At 35.9% G+C, this 18,954-nt stretch overlaps 2 protein-coding genes across 2 annotated transcripts in view; both read right to left on the minus strand.

Annotated features, from left to right (window-relative positions):
• Positions 1-511: 511 nt before the first annotated feature.
• LOC113045941 (leucine-rich repeat and transmembrane domain-containing protein 2-like) lies at positions 512-5,465 on the minus strand. The gene is made up of 2 exons (XM_026206719.1): positions 5,331-5,465; positions 512-2,627 (listed from the first exon to the last, which is right to left on the minus strand). The coding sequence occupies exons 1-2, from the start codon at positions 5,341-5,343 to the stop codon at positions 1,432-1,434; spliced, it is 1,209 nt and encodes a 402-aa protein (XP_026062504.1). The 5' UTR covers positions 5,344-5,465; the 3' UTR covers positions 512-1,431.
• Positions 5,466-6,359: 894 nt separating this feature from the next.
• glis1a (GLIS family zinc finger 1a) overlaps positions 6,360-18,954 on the minus strand; it is a 28,700-nt gene continuing 16,105 nt past the window's right edge. The window contains exons 5-10 of the mRNA XM_026206723.1: positions 16,489-16,599; positions 15,604-15,748; positions 12,833-12,947; positions 7,741-7,880; positions 6,969-7,076; positions 6,360-6,891 (exon numbers count right to left, since the gene is read on the minus strand). Coding sequence (XP_026062508.1) covers positions 6,785-6,891; positions 6,969-7,076; positions 7,741-7,880; positions 12,833-12,947; positions 15,604-15,748; positions 16,489-16,599 — 726 coding nt within the window. The 3' untranslated portion in view covers positions 6,360-6,784. The remainder of the gene's footprint in view (positions 6,892-6,968; positions 7,077-7,740; positions 7,881-12,832; positions 12,948-15,603; positions 15,749-16,488; positions 16,600-18,954) is intronic.

Genomic DNA, 18,954 nt, shown 5'->3' on the forward strand with positions numbered 1-18,954 from the left:
TAGACATGGACTATGGTTATAGTATTTATTATTATTTTGAATTGGCCTTCATTTTTATATTTTCTTATATATATATATATATATATATATATATATATATATATATATATATATATATTTACATTTTCATTTTCATTTTAATTTGAGTTGATCATGTACTTCTGTCATCTTTATTTATGTTTTAGTTTGATTTTCTTTTAATTTTAGTTTTACTAAATTTAGTACTTCAGCTTAAACCTGTTATATTTCATTATGCCAGTGCAACATCTCTCATTTTCATTTAAGTTTTCACTTTTCATCTAATATTTATATTTGAGTTAATTTCAGCTTTATTTCAATTAACGAAAACACAGTTATAAGTCATTTTGTAAAAAAAGTTGAGCGTTATTTGTTCTGAATGGTGTACATAACCTCTCCTGCTTAATTTAGGCTTTCCGCTGAAATCTGCTTCTGTTAAATTTGACTTGCTTAGTCAGTCTGATCTTATCTAAAAGCCACTTCATTTGACTAGTACTGCTATTTATGTTTATTTGATTATAAAAGTTTATAAAACTCGCTAAAATACATTAATTATTAACAATGCCAAAATGATGATTACATCAGCTGAGGTCATCTGTGGAAACAGGCTAGATAGTATTGACTAAATAATCTCTGTTTTCAACATTTACATAGTTACATAAACAGTAACCCTCCAAAGTTCTGTGTAGGAGAGAAATGTTAGTCCATCATACATCAAATTTGGACAGATTTGATTACTCAAGATAAAGACCAGACGCTGAAATGTAGTTCTGTTTAAAGTCCTCTTGTTCTCTACTGTTACTTTTCCTCTTCATGACAATATATAAAGTTATATGTGACACCAAAAACACTGTAACTGAATGTGAAACACAAAGTAATATTACAATAATAAAACTTCCTATCTAAATTACAGTAGAGGACGAAGATATAAAAATCTCAATATAATGAAAACATCCAGGGGACAGCTATATGATAGCTTATCTTGGCAACAGACCGGGTCTGCAAACAGCTTCATTTGATACTTTACCAGAACAGTAATTCATTCACGTTGTATGCAAAAGTGATGGCTTCACACGGTGCAGTGACTTCCTTTAACAGCAACGTTCACTGTGCATTTGCAACTGAAGGGGAAACATCCTTACTGAAGGTGCAGTCAATTTTTTGCGCAAAAATCTGCTCACACAAACGTCGCTTTCAAACCAAGAAGCTTTGTGTTGGCAATTTGTGATCAACATGAGCAGTCGGAAATCTTCTTTGCGGATTTGAGCATTCAGAATCTTCTTTGCGGATTCTTGTTGAAATGACTGGATTCACCCATGAAATTTGACCAAGAACATGGTAAATGTGACCTCATCTTCAGACCTCCCCAAACTTCTTTGAGTATCTCAGTCAAACGCACCATTTCCTGTAGTGTTACGAGAGGTCCACACTCTCATACTCTCCATGATCGGAGTCCTCGATTTCAATACCTGGAACCAGGCTGTAGTATTCAGTGGATTGGGTCAGGTATGCTTTCTCCCGATCGGCTGAGTCCTTCATCACATCGCTCACACTCACCGTGTCCAGGTCCTGCTTTCCCGCGGTCCCTTCTGTGGGGCAAGTGGACGGCAGAGGGGCCAGTGTGTCCACAGAGCCCAGTTTGATCTCCACCTCCTCATAAATATCCCGAGTGCTGCCCAACAAGTTGGACGAGGGCTGAAGCATCAGCTGGTTCTTCAATATGACCTCCTTTCCACCGTCTACAGACACTGCTGACTCCCCAGCTGGCAGTTTGGCATGTGGCCACCGTCCATTGCAATGGGAATTGTTGGATCTTTTGCGAGTCGGGCTGAACGATGAGCTGTCTTTCCTCTTCTTCTCACTCCCACAGCACCAGCAGAGCACCAAACTGAGGAGGAGGAACAGGGGAAGCAGGATGAAGAGAGCGGTCAGGTTGGCCAAATGGCACACGTCAGTTTTCTGCAAAGACCAAACAGACCGTCCTTCGAGATTCTGAGGAGAGGCACAGGTCAGATTACCTACGAGGTCCTGAAGGCTGCTGGAATTGGTGTGTGGACAACCTTGAAGGCCCTCCAACAGCGAGCATGTGCAGGCCCAGGGGTTTCCGATGAGCTCCAGGTGCTCTAGCGAAGGCTTAAGCACTGAATGAGGTAGAGCGCTCAGCTGGTTCCATCCCAGAATCAAGGCTCGTAGTTTGTCCGAGCTCTGGAGAAACTGCTTGGGCAGATGTTTCAGATGATTTTCTCCCAGATCCAGCTCTTCCAAACTATAGGCTTTAACTAGGAAGTCATCTGGCAGAGATGTCAGTCTGTTCTGGCTGAGATTCAGCTCCCTCAGTGAACTGACAGCATCACCGACCTGACTGTGATCAATGTGACTGATATTACAGTTACTCAGGTCCAAAACCTGCAGGTGTGTATGTCTCAAAAAAGCCGCCCAGGGAACCTGGTTAAATGTGGATCCTGAGTAGTTCAAGCAGCAAGTGTCACTGGGTAATTCAGATGGAAAGTGAGACAAAATTCTGGCAGATGGACACTCACATTCCTTAGAGCTTCCTTCAGTCACATGCAGCATTAGGAGAACCCAAAACCAGCAGAAAAAGACGAGGCCTGTAACAAACAAGGATTAGAAATAACGTCACACTTAACATATTTAAACAGTGAAGTGTGGCATGATCATGAGTGGCACCAAACGGAATGACAAAACACTCATGAAAAAAACCCCCACTGAAACATCAATTCATTAAAACTATGTATTAAAACAAATGTTTACAAATCCTCATAATACAGAACTAATAAGATGATTGTATTGTATTTTTATGTGTGTCATCACATTTACTTAGTGCATTTAAATAATTTGACATTTTAATGTTTTATGTGAAATCTTGGTTCCCTTCAATTTTATTTTCATTTTTAAATATGATTTAATCATTTTTACATTTTATTTTGTTTGCAGTGGGACAGCTGTTTTTTTAATAAACTATTGTATGATAACTACAATATATATTTTTATAAATATTTATAAATAAAATTATATATAATTCATATAATATGTATATAATTTACAGTATACAATACAGAAATAATATCTCATTTGTTATAATATATTTATCTTATTGTTTTTGTTTTAGCTTTTATTTCAGCATCACTGCAGGTACTTAACAACATTTGTCATTAAGAAACACTGAATTTGTGTGTGCCTTTACTCAAAACATCAATACAATTCAACCACAAATAAATTACTGTATTAAAATATAGAGTCCTAATCTAACATCTGAAATTCCATATTAAGTGATTTCTTTAAAGTCTACAAATATAAGGGGATGGGTTATCTCCTGTATCTTATAAATATACAATAAATATATATAACAAATTTTGACTAAAACTTGGTTTACGGTGGAGGACTCAAAAGGTTGTAAGTTATATTGATACTGTCAGTACCATTGAATGTTTCAATGTATATCAAAGATGATAAGAGATGCTGACAAGTCAGACCAATAAAACAAACACAAAATGCTACAGAAAAACAGCGCTCACGCTGTCAACCAAAAAATGACTATCCGATTCTACATCTTAAGAGTGAAATATCACATGCACCCTTATCATATCCTCTCTCTCTTTCTGTTCTGTTGTAGCTTGACCTCCAGGGATCTGCTCGCTCAGGTTGAGCAGCATAGCAACACGGTTGGGGCTTCTGCACTGTTGTCACTTGTGTGAGAGTTGGCATGGTGATGAGGGGAGTCAGGGATCAGGAGTCCACACCTCACAGAGAAACATCTTATCTGGCAAGCATGCAGCTCACGGCTGGTTGGGAACTGAACAAATATAGGCTATCACTCACATCCTTTGATTGGCTTCATGAGTAATGTGTAATTTAATTTCTAAAGCTATGGAAACACAAATGCATGCACAGATTAGCGACAGTGATCACTGCCTGCACGTACAACAATATATCCTTAAAAACTATTGCTTATGTTTTACATTCATCAGTAAAAATGATACTTTTAGACTACTGGTAAACATTTTTTTTATGATTAGTTTCCCAAAAAGGTAAATGCTTCTTCTGTTATCTTGAAGAGAACTTTGCTCCAATATCTTTTCGCCTGCTGAGAGGACTGTGCATGTTTTCGTTCCCCCGCAAGTATAGGCCTGACATCAGACTTTCCTGATGTAAACAATGAGAGAGGAATGTGCAAACCCCCTGACAACACAGACTATCCACATCAGGAACGAGGGAAGAGGAACCAGGCCAATCCAGCCTTGCATTTAATACTGCTGAAACTCATTTTAAGTTCTGATGTCATCAACTGCTATTTGTTTACCCAACACCGGTCTCAAGATTTTCTGTGACTGGGAGAAACAATGTTCAGCAAGCAAGCCCTAACAATACAATCACCTACATTTTGATCTCTCTTACACCCAAACAGGTTAGTTTTTTTAAACACGATTGAAAAGTTTCATCATCTTCTGTTGTTTTATAATGAGCCAATTATATTTTCTATCCTGTAAGCCTAAACCAGGCCATCACAGAAACCTTGACCCAAACAAACAACTAGATCCTTTCAGCTATTACAGTGTACTTTTTAAAAAACGAAATATTAATGAAACAATTCCAGTCTTTGTGAGGAGAGAGGAGCTGAGGGATTCAAAAATGTATTTATAGATGCAACTGGACTATTCCTGAAAACACGAGTTTGCATAAAAAAGAGAAATTACAAAAAAATTGGGGCCCATAAAAATTAGTTCTGTGGAATAAAGAAAAAAAATTCAAACCATGACAGTCATTTTGGCAGATTGAGTTATCCATAGTCCATATTCTGCAAGGAAGATCGATTCTTTGAGGTTAAAGGGTACAATAACAATTGGAGCAACGTTTGTTCCAACTAAACGGTATTGATAGTGGGGGATGTTGATATGCATAGGCCTCCTAAATAGCCTACAAGTTTTTTCTAATGTTTTAAAGCGATGGGTATGATCAAACCTATCCTACATGATCTCATGGCAGAACAATGTGCACTGTTACACCCAGTTCCAGCAGTTTCCTCTCAGATAGCGGATATTTTATTTCACCCGAGCGAAACTTCTCAGTGCGTCTGCTTAGTAACTTAAAACAAAAATAAATGAATACAAAACACAGTCCGATTATGACTGCAAAGCAGAAACGGTCAACACATTTATTATTCATAAACGAAGGACTAAAGCAGCCCTCTTCATGTACAAAGTTTTTACCGAAGCAACTTTAAGTTTACTAAAATTAATAAAATGGGTGCAATCGTTCCAGAGAAACAGTGAAGTGTTAAAAGTGCCGCTTACCTTCAGGTGTCATTATTGTGAGCTGTCGGTGGAGCTGTCATTCATTCAGATCACCGCAACACAAAGCGCTTAGAGCAGCAGTCCCATCGCTCTCTACTGTACACAGTGTGTGTGTGTGTGTGTGTGCGCGCGCGCGCTGGGTGTGTCTTGATCAACTCAACACCGGCTGGAATGAGCAAATTCTGCTTCCTGTGTGTGTGAGATGCAGAGGGACAGTGTGTGTGTGTGTGTGTATACAGCGAGGGAAATAAACTTACCTGGCAAGGCAGATCTCCTTCATTAAGGCTACATCTCAGGCCTACTGTGGGGTCTAAACCCCGTATTAATGACTTGAATGTTACGGAGGGGAGAGTCTTAAAACTGTATATTTATTTTATATATAACTATACAGTATATTAATTTCAACAGCATTTTTAAACAACGTTTCAGTTAACCCAAAATTTAGATAAAAGTCCACAAACCACTTCGCTAGAGACACTCGCAGAGCAACAACACCCGTATTTAAATTGTGAGTATTTATCACTTTAGTTGATTTTCCAATCGCAAATAGTCAAGATTTTTGTATGTTATTTACCACTTTAAGAGACATGACGTTTAGCTACTTGTTCACGGCACTGAAATTTGTAAATTTACTTGTATAGTACTTTTTTTATCATCTTTTGTTGTTTCATAGCAACTTTACAGAAAATCACGCTTAGCCTGGAAGTTTTAAAGCCCCCAGTGAGAAAGTAAATCTAATTGATAGTTCTTAAAAATCGCACCTAGAGCTGAAAAACAACTTAACAACTTAAGAATTATATAATAATAACAATTAGAGTTTTTTTTCTTTTCTTTTTTGCCAAAAGTAAACCTAAACTAACGATGGTTTAAAACAAAAAGGCAAACTTTTCAGGCGTTGTATTCGAGTTAAGCACAAGATGGCAGCATTCTTCTAGTCGTTTCTTCTTTTAGCCTGCAGACGATCATTTCAAGGTCAAACACCTGGAAAAACCGGCACAGACATGAAAACAGTGGGATGCTCTTTTTTTCTTAAATTGTCTCTAATTTAATTGAGAAAGAAAGCAAAATGTTACATCGTATGAGGTGACACTAACATCACATATTATGAGATAGAATATAATGCTTAAAAAATACACCAAAACCAAGAAATGTCATGCTACCAACTCAATGTAAACAGCATCTCTCCTCCACATTCTCTGTGCACACTTAAAGAGAAAATTACAGTGTCTATTTAACATTAAAACACAAGGCTGTAACATCATCATTAGTGTCCGATCTGAGGAGTTTCTCTGATTTTTGATGAACGGCTCGAGGAAACTCTCAGAGGATATTGCCTCATACAGTTCTCTTTAAAGAGTCTTCATTCACAACTGCACTTCCTCAAAGGCCCATGCTTTCCTGTTGTTCCTGTGCTGCTGCTCTCAGGTGCAGTGGACCGAAGGTGTGTCTGAAGTCTAGAGAGAACAGATCTGACTGAGGCAGCGCTCATAGATCCCAACTGGAACGGGACAGGGAGTGAGGCGATTACCCCCCGACTGTATGTCCTGGGATAGACTGTAGCCTGCCAACATAGAGACAGGTTGCAGAATTGAACCAGAGATAGAAGCAAAGAGCTGACTGACATAAGCGGACACTTACCAGAAGAGTTCACACACGTAAAAGGAAATCCATTTTGGTCAAAATTATGCAGATCATCTCTTCCATTGCAGTAAATCGGCTCAACTCGATTAAAAGTGGCCTGGAAAACTAGACACAAACACAGAAAGTGCAGAATTAGCTAAACACATTTTATTGCTGTTTTATACTTCATATTAGTTTATATTCCCCCAATAAAAAAAAAGAACAAACATCTTTTTAGAATTAAATCACCTCAATATTTAAATGATTTAATTAAAAGGACATCAAAAAAAAAAATGCACATTTTGTTTACAAATGGGTCTAATCATCTTTTTTTCTGCTTAGACCCGGTTAAGATGCACATGGATCTGATTAAATGATCTAATTTAGTGGTTTTCGAGCTGTCGTCGAACACTGATTTAACAGAGCCAGATTTAAATCATTACCACTTGTTATTATAAACTAACCACGTAGACAATGGGAAACAAGCAAATGCAACTATAAATCTTTAACAGCAACAATGAGCCTCTTCATGAAATGCTCTGTTCCCGTAAATGAAGGCCTTCCTGAAACAGGCTGTAAAATCAGTTGAAGGAGGTATTTGTCCCAGACTTACTTTGCTGACTAACGCTGCTGTGTTTTGTAAAGTTAATGCATATTCCAGCATTAGTGCCAACAAGTTGTCAGTTTGCGGAAATATTGGGAGTATAAAGCAGCAGAGTGAAGAATGCCTTGCACCATTTTTTTTCATTTATTTTACATTAATGAAGGTAACACTGAATAGCTTTCTTACCATGGTGATTTACTGGTACTTCATGAAACATCTGGTTGAGTTTTTGATGTGGGTTTGGGAAGGAGCTGTGTTTGTCAGAGACAGACTGAACCTCATTGGTACCACTGACCAGGTTGATTCCACAAACCAGTGGAGAAAGTCTGAAATAACCCAGCAGATGCTTTTCAATTCATGCATTCATGTCCATAATCATGCACTAAAATTCCCTTAAATTATTTATTTAATGGTATTTTATACTCTACAACAATTTATACAATTACAAAGCTATCTATATTTTATTTTAATATTTACTACCTTCTATTCTATACATTCTTGTGTATGTCAAATTCTGCTAAACTGCTAAATGATTATGTAAAAACCTCAGAAAAGATTGCCTCACACAACACAAAAACAAACAGTTCGCAAACAAACTGTGCCTAAAAGTTGTGGTCATGACTAATATATTACTCCAGCTATGTAGAGATCAGTAAGCAGTGAAAAAATGATAACTCATTCCTCTTGAGAGCCCAGTATTGGCTGTAACTAGCCAGCAATGAAGTATCATGATGCACTCTATGAGGCTCACAGTGTTCATTTAAATGACGTGGTCCCTTACAGAGAGGCCCTTTTGTGTTATTCATCAGCATTGGAGATGCGTTTGTCAAAATAACTCATATCTGCTTAAACAGAGCTACAGCCCAGTGATAACTAAGCAGTCATTTTTACACATTCAGAGAAAAATAGTTGTCTTTAAAATTAGGACAATTCTTCAACAAAATGTTATCACCTCCTCTTTAAATATTGTACTATGGTGTAGATACCTTACAGTGATATAAGTAAATTGAGAAAATCAAATTGAGAAAAGCATTCACTCACTCACTCACTCCCTCCCTCATTCATATATGCTTTAAAAGAGTGTTTATTAAATCTCAGAGAAAAGGAAACCTAAGAAAACTTAGAAGTATGAAAATATGGAAGAGCTGCAATATTTCATTACACATTCAATATACAATATATGCACAACATTGATAATATAAATGATATAATACTGCTGATGAGTTGTGGTTCTCCAAAAATATAAGTTTACATCTGCACTTTGTTTAACATTTATAGAAAATTTAATTTCTTTATGAAATTTTATGTAAAGTTGACATTTCATGAGATATATTACCATTTGTGGAAGGTAATTTATGGGTTTGTCCATATGTGTAATAATTATTATTGTAAGGTATTATTATTATTTAATATTTGTTTAATTGTTTACATTACTATTTATATTTTGTAATCTTTTTTGTCTCATTATATTTCATTATGTTATTTTGTTTATGTGAATGTTAATACTGTTGATTGTATTTCTTTTCTTTTTATCTATCTAATTGATTTTACTAGTCTTATTCATTTATTGATTTTGACATTGTTTTGTAGATGTGTACAGGACCAGGAGTCCAAGACAATGTTTTCTTCAGGGAAAATACATTTCTGTTTAATTTTGTTTTCTTTATACTCAGAATATGGGACGTGATGTTTTTGAACATAATATTTTTACTTAAATATTTTGAATATAATATTTTGAACAATATTTTTACCTCCCAAAAAAAGGTATTAATAAAACTTGCGAAAAGAACAGAAAATCCACTTGTGTTTGGTAGTGCTGTGTCCCATCACAGGGCTTCACAGCATAAGTGAGGCAGGTAAGTGTAGTGTAGTGTGTGTGTGTGTGTGTGTGTGTGTGTGTGTGTGTGTGTGTGTGTGAGTGTGGGAGAGCCCTGCAGCGCTGCCATGTGTGTGGAGCAGAGGGCTGTGTCCCAATAGGGCGGCTGTCAGCACAAAACTCAGAAAACAGCTCCACTCTTCATATTTTTACAGCGAGCCTCTCTATACACACTAATCGCAGCCAGCTGCCTGTACGCACCCTTAGGCTGGAATGAGAGGAATCTTTCATGCAGCGTTTAAAAATCCCAATTTACCCATCACACTGATCTTCCTCTCGGTTGACAGCGTGTTATTTTCAGCTAACACACTGCAGTGAAAGACCTGCTTAAAGACGTTTGGGGAAGGTATCCTGTCATGTTTGAGGAGCTCATTAAATAAGTGAATGAAATGACTCAACTTTACAGGGCAGGAACTTTCATCTTGGAAAAGATTTTATGGATCCAACAGTCCTCCTTTTAAACTCACAGGTGAATGAAAAGTTATTACTGCTACTACTTAAGCAGCTCCAAAATCACTCTAATGCATCAAGTCATCATACTTTATATAAAAACAGCAGGTACACTAATGTTTAAGTGAACTGCATGGGCAGGAAAAATATATTGCCAACTCGCCAATGATCATTTTTAGATTTAATACTTGTCCATGAGCATTTTTACATTAATAAATATCAAGATTTAATGTTTTAATAGGTTAAATATAGAGTTACTTTCTTGAAAGAAGATTTTATGCTTCATAAAGAAGCTTTTTTTATTATTTGATTAAAAATACAGTAAAAACAGTAATATTGTGAAAAATTACTACTGTTTTCTATTTGAATATACAGTATTTTAAAGTGTAATTCATTCCTGGGATGGCAAAGCTGAATTTTCAACCGTCTTAACATTTCCTATCATTTATCAAGGTTGAAAACAGCTGTGCTGCTTACTATATTTGCAAAAACTGTGATACATTTATTTGAAATATATATTTTTTGTAACATTGTAAATGTTTTATTGTCAACTGAATGTGTTCTTGCTAAATAATTGTTTTAAAAGAAATAAACATTTCTTTAAAACTATTTTGCTGAACCCAAGCAACTTTTTTAGTTTTCAGTGGTTCATTTTAAGTGGTGATATGATATAATAATTATTATTAAAACTGCATGCATATTATTGCTAAAATCAGCTTGTGCATGTCTCATACATATCAAACAGAATGATTCTTTTGTCAAGAAAATCTAATGGCTAATAACTGATAAAAGACCAAATGATAACATCTGATAACTGCTTTAAAAGAAAGTCCGTCAGCATCCACGCACATTTACACAAAAATAAACCGCACATCGGTCAAAATCTCACATTTCATAACAGGGATTTGAAATAGCAACAATACTCAGTAAGCAAAGTCTCCTAAATGCTTACTTTCTGCCAAATGAAACAAATTTTGCAATGGGATCAGATTTTGATGGCAGGAGTTAGGAAAGACTAATTTAGTTATAAAATGTATAATATCATTTAAAATCCATTTGGGGGGAAAAAATCTAGTTTTCTGTTGTGGGACCACAAAGCTAAGCCTTCAGTGTTTCTGTCCCACAGTCAAGCGCAGGATAGCTGGCAATCGAGAGTGTGCGTGAAGTGTTAAGTAGGTTCTGGTGAGATGTTTTGTTATTTGATAAAACAGATTTCCTGTTTACAGCCACAGAGCTTGCTGCGCTGTTTTTTTTTGTCACATCACCTCAAGAGTAATTGTTGTTTACACAAATCCAGTCATGGCATGTTTCTCTTTTCCGGACGCATCTGGATAAGCAAACGTTCAGAAACAAACATTGCCTGTTTGTGGTGAGTGACAGCATAACAGTACGCTTCTTTAACAACGGCAATAAAAAAATGAAATAATGAGAAGAATCATTACCGCCGTTCCTAACGACTGAATTATAGTGACCACAATCGCAAAAGAAATCCTTATGATCTCTGAATTGTCCATATGGTAAGAGATTGTACAAACATCTTAATGCAAGACATCCAGATCAGATCGAATACCTACACAATCGGCACATATTTGCGTGACAGCGCAACAGTAAGACTGAGAGAACGGGTCATGGGTTAACTGTGTGCTGTAAAAGACTCATCCGAATGCATAATGATAATATTTTTCTACTGAAGAAACACGTGTTGCCACACTTCATAATGTCTTCATTCTGAGGGCAGGGACGATTTGCTCCCATCGCATCGGCTGGGCTGTTTTCATGTTTCACTTCATAAGCACATGTTGCTAACTGCTGTGGTTGACGCACATATATGCACCGCAGATGGAGTCCTTCAGTCAGTGACAAATAGCCAATTAGACCCACAATAAATTGCTCCCATATGTATCAAAGAAGAAAACTAGATGTTTCCATGCTGTATGTTTGCTAAAATGTATATTTGACATTCTATATCTGGTCAATATGAAGAAAAATAAAATAATAAATTGACATTTGAACTTAAAGTACATTACCATTCCAATACAAAGCAGTGTACTTAAAGGGATAGTTCAACCAAAAATAAAAATTCTGTCATTAATTACTCACCCTTATGTCGTTCCAGACCCGTAAGATCTTTGGAACAAAATGCAAGATATTTTTAAGAATTCTAAGAGCTTTCAGACCCTGAATAGACAGCAATGCAACTAAAATGTTCCCAGGCCCAGAAAGCATAGTAAGGATTTCGGTAAAATCATCCATGTGACATCAGAGGTTCAATCGTAATGTTATGAAGCTGCGAGAACACAAATAAAAATAAATAAAATATCTTTATTTTCGAAGTTGAACGAAGGTCTTATGGTTGTGGAGCAACATTTTTTGGGAATAACTATCCCTTTAAATATCCCTTTTTTCACAAAAGCAATGGGAACAGTAATCTCACAAAGTGTTGTTACAGTATAAAATAATGGTTTCTATTTTAATATCCTTTAAAATATGATTTATTTTTGTGTCGCAACTCTGAATTTCCATCAGCCATCACTCCAGGAGAGTGTCACATGATCCTTCAGAAATCATTCTAATATGCTGATTTAATCTACTTTTTCAGGATGCTTTGATGAATATAAAAATTCAAAAGAATTTATTCAAAATAATATTGAAAATATTAATCTTTTCTAGCCATATAAATCTTTGCTATCACTTCTTAACAGTTTAACACCCTTGCTGAATAAAAGTTTTAATTTCTTTCAACATAAAAAAAAGTAATCTAAAAAGTAGTCTGAATAAATTAACAAAAATCAGTAACTTAGATTACATTACTAACTGCAATTTTTATCATGTAATCTGTAATCGGTAATTTGTAAGTAAGCTATCCAGCACTGCTCGGGGTAAGTGTGGTGTGAAAAGCCCTATACAGTATCCTGATGTTCCTGGTCATGTATTGTGACTGGCGATCCTCACCTCGGCTGACTGAGCTTGTTGTTGTGCAGATGGTTGTGGAGGCTGATGCTGCCGTGTCTGCGAGGCTGCTCCAGAGATAAGGCTCTGCTACAGGATTCATCTTCCTCAGGGTAGACTGTAAACCCACAGGGAAAAAAGAGAGGTCTGTTTATCATTACATCACAGTTACTTCTCCTAGACAGCAATGCAATTAAATGGAAAGCAAAAGGATACTTTGATTAAGCCTCTTGCAATCAAGTAAAAGATTTCGATATAAACTCAAACAACATTGATGGTAATGTTGGTAACACTTTACATTCAGGTTCTCTTTGTTAACATTAGTTAGATGCATTAGTCAACAAGAAAAAATAATTTGGAAACACTTATTAATCTTACCCAATGCTATTTTCAACATTTACTAATACTTTATTAAAACCAAATGCATCAGTTAACAATATTTCATGGACCTAAGCAAACATGAACAATGAGCAGTTATATTTTTATAACTAACACTAACAAGGATAAAAGAATGTTGCAACAAATACTGATCAGTGCTTATTAATGTTAGTTACTACATGAACTAATGGAACCTAATTAAATTAATTTATTAAACCTAAACTTTTAAATGGTCCTGTACATCTAAGATCAAGTTATCTATTGAAGTTATCAATTTTATATTTCTATACTGTTTATTTGTTGCAGTCTACCAAGGGATTTTAGGAGATGATGAAACATACCAAAAACTTCAATATGTTTCTAAAAAAGTACAACATTTTATTGAGAACGAAAAAAGAGACATGATAGTACACGATAAATATTGTATGACTGGATAGCACTTTAAAACCCATATCACATGATGTGTTGTAAAACTGTGTAACGTCTCGCTCATTATTATAATCTGGGTTCACTGAGAGAATTACAACCTGTTTTAAAATGTTAAAACCGATCAAGAAGTAAATGTCATAACATTTCTGTTTAATTTCTCTTATTCTTCCTGATTGATCAAGGTCAGAATGAATAATGCTTTCACCTTGGCTTGCTCATGTGAAACATCTCTCATAGTTATTCTTCATCTGAAACACATACTGTAGTTGTTTATTTTTCGTCAGAATCAGACGACAGAAATATCTGTGGCTTCTGTCTGCCTTCTACATCGCTTAGAAAAATCGCAAGCAGTCTGAGGCGATTAGTGCGGACTGCCCTCATGGATTTTCACTTCAGGTGTTGACTAAAGGAGCCCTGCGCTGTCTGACAGCTTCTTGACTCGGTCTCAAGCATCTGAAGGAAAAGCGGCTGGAATGGAAAAGGTTCTGGAGTGTTAGAGACATGCGTGGGGTGGCCGCTTGCCCACGGTGGGTGCCCAGTGACTGCGCAAACACTGCTCTTTTGAGCTGGTCGGAACAGCTGATGTCAGAAATAGTGCGTAGTGTAAATGATGGGTAAAGGGAAATGAGGAAGGGAGTGGACGGGGCTCACTGGTCTGAGCACATTCTCCCCTGGACACATCTGTAATGCTAAATGGCATGCTCATATAAACAATATTTTTTTCAGTGCACTGGTTAAAAATGGATAGCGGCTGGAATTATACAGACTTCTTGTGTGCAGGGTTATACAATGTCATCTTTCACTAGCATTAGGTTCCTTTACACTACCGTTTAAAACTTTGGGGTCAGTATGATTTTTTATTTATTTTTTTGGAAGAAATTAATACTTGTATTCAGCAAAAATGCATTAAAACAATCTAAAGACATTTATATTGTTAGAGAAGATTTCTTTTTCAAATAAGTTATGTTCAACAAAGAATTATAAATCCTTTTATAAAATATAATATTACATAATTTCATTATATATTTTTACAGCATTTTGATCAAATAAATGCAGCCTGGATTAGCATAAGAGATTTCTTTCCAAAAGATTACAAAATATTACTGACTCTATACTTTTGAAGAGTATTGTATCTCATTACATACATACTTTCAGGTGTTTTTAATTCCATCATTAAATTTACACTTTAATGCTAATTTACGGTTATATCTCAATTTCTAAACTATTGCATTGTACTGCATATTACACTATCTTTAGCTTAACTATCATGACAAAAACGATGTTTAGTTTAATGCTGAGCTAGAAATACATTACAAATAAATTTGGTTTTTGTGTTTTTATAAAATGTATATTTTATATATATATATATATATATATATATATATATATATATATATATATATATATATTTTTTTTTTTTTTTTTTTTTTTTTTGGCAGATATAAATTTGAATTATTATTTTTTTGTTCTGATTTGATTGAAAAAAGAAATACAGATTGTCCAAAAACTAGACCAAAGTTTAAAGTTCTGTGTTTCACAGCAATGATCAAACTTTGAATTTTGGCCCAAAAAATTGTCAGAGAATTGTAGTACAACACACACACACAAAAACAATTAAATAATCCATACAAATAAATTTTATTAAATGCCACGTCGAAAATTCTTTTTCAAAGTCTTTTGTGTCATTTTCCAGAAACACATTAAGACTACAAACAACACATAGGGCCTTCTGCAAAATATATGTGTTTTCCAAGCTGAAAAGACCAGCTAAGGCCAGCATGAATGTCCAACCAGATGCTGGAGTCTTTCTGAGAAAAGCTGTCAAGAGGATGCCAGGGCCATCATCAAAAACACAATATGCTGGTCATTTCTATCTGGCATGCTTTGCTTCCTTCAGTTTTACAGCAGGCAAAATATCTTGCAGGCCTTCCAAAGTTCTCATTATAGACCATAAGCTATGCACCTACCAGTAAAACCCTCCTGATGAATCTCACTGAGGGAAGCAGGACGCCTATGGTCTGGACTCTGTACTGAAGGAGCGGAGCCATGAAGATGCTGCAAGCCAAGGCACACATCCCCAACTTCCTGCTCCACCTTATTATATAGCTGGACCTGTCAAGAAACAGATTACATATGCATAAATTGTACAGCACTGATTTTCTATGCTGATAAAGCATAGAATCTGGGGTCTACATTTTAGACTATGATCTGTGACTGATGGATTTTGGCCAAAAGTCAAAAACAGAACTAGAGTGTGAAAACTGATGTGAAATCAATGAAATTCAACTTAAAGAAAAGCCTTTTTCTCAGTTCGAGTGTGGGCACATGTACTGCATTTTGCCTTTGTAGAAAAGTACCGCGAGGATGTACTGCTTGGCTGTGAGAGCGGCAAAATCTTACTGAGGCTGAAACAACTTTTTGTTGTTGATTCATTTGAGCATTCATTGGAGCTGCTGAGCATGTTTGCTATTTGCATGTCACATCTGGCCTCTTGAGGAATAGTGCTGCTCTGCTTATTAACTGTGTTACGGGAACACATGTGTTCTTGCTTAGAAGGCCAAAGCCATGGGAATACACAAAGATCTCCTTCATTCTCCTTTGTTTGGAAAGCAGGAACAGCCCATAAAACAATAGGCATTTTCATCAAAGATCTCTGGGATGAAGATTACTGATGAAGTTAATGCATTAAACGATGTGACTTCATTTCTCAGGTCATTAAGATCATCTAATTAGCTGCATGTTGCGTGTGCATGTATCTTTGTTTTGGGTTATTAAGTTATGGAATGTGAGGCTGTTGTTGGTTGTTGTAAGAGTCTCTTGATACAAAACTAACAAACACTTGAAATTGTTACCTTTTCCTGTGCCTGCAGGGCTTTACTGGAGTGGACCTTGACGTGTTTGCGCAATGAGCTGGGGTCGGTGTAACGTTTGGTACACCCTGGGAGCTGACATGCATACGGTTTCTACAAGAAGTGCCACATAAAATAATGAAGCAAGAGGCACAGCAGAGGAGACAAAGATTAATGAGTCATTCACATGTGCAATGAACAATGAACTGAGGAAGAATGTACATATAATGCATATAATGCATATATTTAAATATTTATAAATAAATATCATACATTTTTGTGTGGTCTAACCCAATGACGCTTTACAATCTGAACTAACTTTGCCTTGTCATAAGGAGGCCAAATTATCTGATATATTAAAGAGACTTCTGCAGGGGTCCACTCTATGATATAATTTCATTTTTTTTATTTCGTCTATGATATATCGTTTTATGTATATATGCTTTTTTTTCTGTATTTTGGTTGCATCGTATGATTTTGATTCAGTGAAAATAATTCAAATATTATTAATATTTTTTTAAACTGCTTCTCTGCTTTAAACAAACAAAAATATACCACTTTTCAAAGGTTTGTGGTCAATAAGATTTTTTTGTTGAAAGAAGTTAATACATTTAATCAAGGATACATTAAATTAAGACATCTATAATGTAACAAAAGACTCCACAAAAACATTAAAGAGTTAGTTCACCCAAACATGAAAATTAGGCTGTATTTTACTCACCCCAGAGTCATCCTAGATGTATATGACTTTATTCTTTTAGACGAATTCAGTCTGAGTTATTTTAAAAATAGATCTTTCAAGCTGTGTAATTTCACTCAGTGAGTGGTGCATGCATCAGACCAAAAGAAGTTAAATAAAAAGCACTAGTCCTTTAAAAAAAAGTGTCTCACACAGCTACGGGGGGTGAACAAAGGCCTCCTCTAGTGAACCGATGTAATAATCGCTTGCACTCACTGTTGTACATGGAAGCAGCTCTGGGTGGATGACGTATGAGGTCAGTGTTGCGCAAGGGCTAAGGAGAGTCTCATGAAAACCAAAGTCTCATTGTTAACAGGAGCAAAGGAAGGAAAGTTTCCTTACTTTAGCAAAGGAAAACCAGTCTCTTCTTGGTATATATCGAAATCCTCCAAAATTCTTCTTTACAAATCCTCGTTTTGTACTTCTAATTAGTGACCATTGTTTTGTTTTGATCTCTCCCCTGCGATTCTGCGTTCATAACTTCAACGCTGACCTCATACGTCACCCGCCCGGAACTGTTTCCGTGTACAACAGTGAACAAGAGTTACATTAAAATAGTTATGTTTTAAATATGGATTTTTTTTACAAAAACGCATTGACACACCACAGGATGCCATTATTCACGCCCCGGAGGTGTGTGAAAAACTTTTTTTTATGGACGGGTGCTTTTTATTTAACTTCCTTTGGACTGATGCATGCAACACCCGCTGAGTGCCATTAAACAGCTTGGAAGATCAAATACAATTTTTTATAACTCCGACTGGATTCATCTGAAAGAAGAAAGTCATATACACCTAGGATGCCTCGGGGGTGAGTAAAACACAGCCTTTTCATTTTTGGGTGAACTAACCCTTTAAGCAGTGCAACAAATGTTTTCAACATTGATAATAATAAGAAATGTTTCTTGAGCACCAAATTAGCATATCAGAGTGATTTCTGAAGAATTATGTGATGCTGGAGTAATGACTGCTGAAAATTCCATCACAGGAATAAATAACATTTTAAAACAGATTCAAATATAAAACAGTAATTTTAATACTTTACAATATAACTTTTTTTTAAAAAAAACATTACAAAATGACCTTTCTTTATTATATTAACAGTTGTAGCACTTGTTTTTGACTTTATGCTGCAAATTTTGTATCAAAATATATGAAATAAATACTTTATACACTCTTTCAAAGTATAGGACGCTTCATGAATTTTCTCCCCAAAAAACAACAAAAACAAAGGTTTTCAGATGCTTCACACGGCTACATGAAACAAACCCTCCACAGGATATTACACAGGTGCAGTGTGATACACACACAAAAAGATTCAGTAAATATTATGAATTCGCCGCATCTGTCCACTTCAAATATTAACCGCACGTCACCCTACACAAATTCTTAAAACGGCACTGACTAATCAATAATGTTCTGTCTGTTACATCAAACATTTCAGCTGTGCTAGAGAGTTCGATGGAGGTTGCGAAGGAAAAGTAAATGCTTTGTTGGATAAAATTCCCAAAGTCTGCATTAATAACAAACAGTGACATAATTCTAACAGCTCTGAAAAATCACTTTCAGAGATGTGGTCCACTCATCTATATGATGAATCAGGACATTTGCATGGTTAGAACGTCTCCAATTAGAAGTGCGACGGCTGCCATCAGAAGCTTACTGACAGCAGCGAACGAAACCACCCTGCTTTGAATAAATCAGCTCTGTTGACTTAAGTGTACTGAGGAA

This window comes from Carassius auratus, chromosome 27, assembly GCF_003368295.1.
Source record: "Carassius auratus strain Wakin chromosome 27, ASM336829v1, whole genome shotgun sequence".
In the NCBI taxonomy this organism is placed as follows: domain Eukaryota; kingdom Metazoa; phylum Chordata; class Actinopteri; order Cypriniformes; family Cyprinidae; genus Carassius; species Carassius auratus.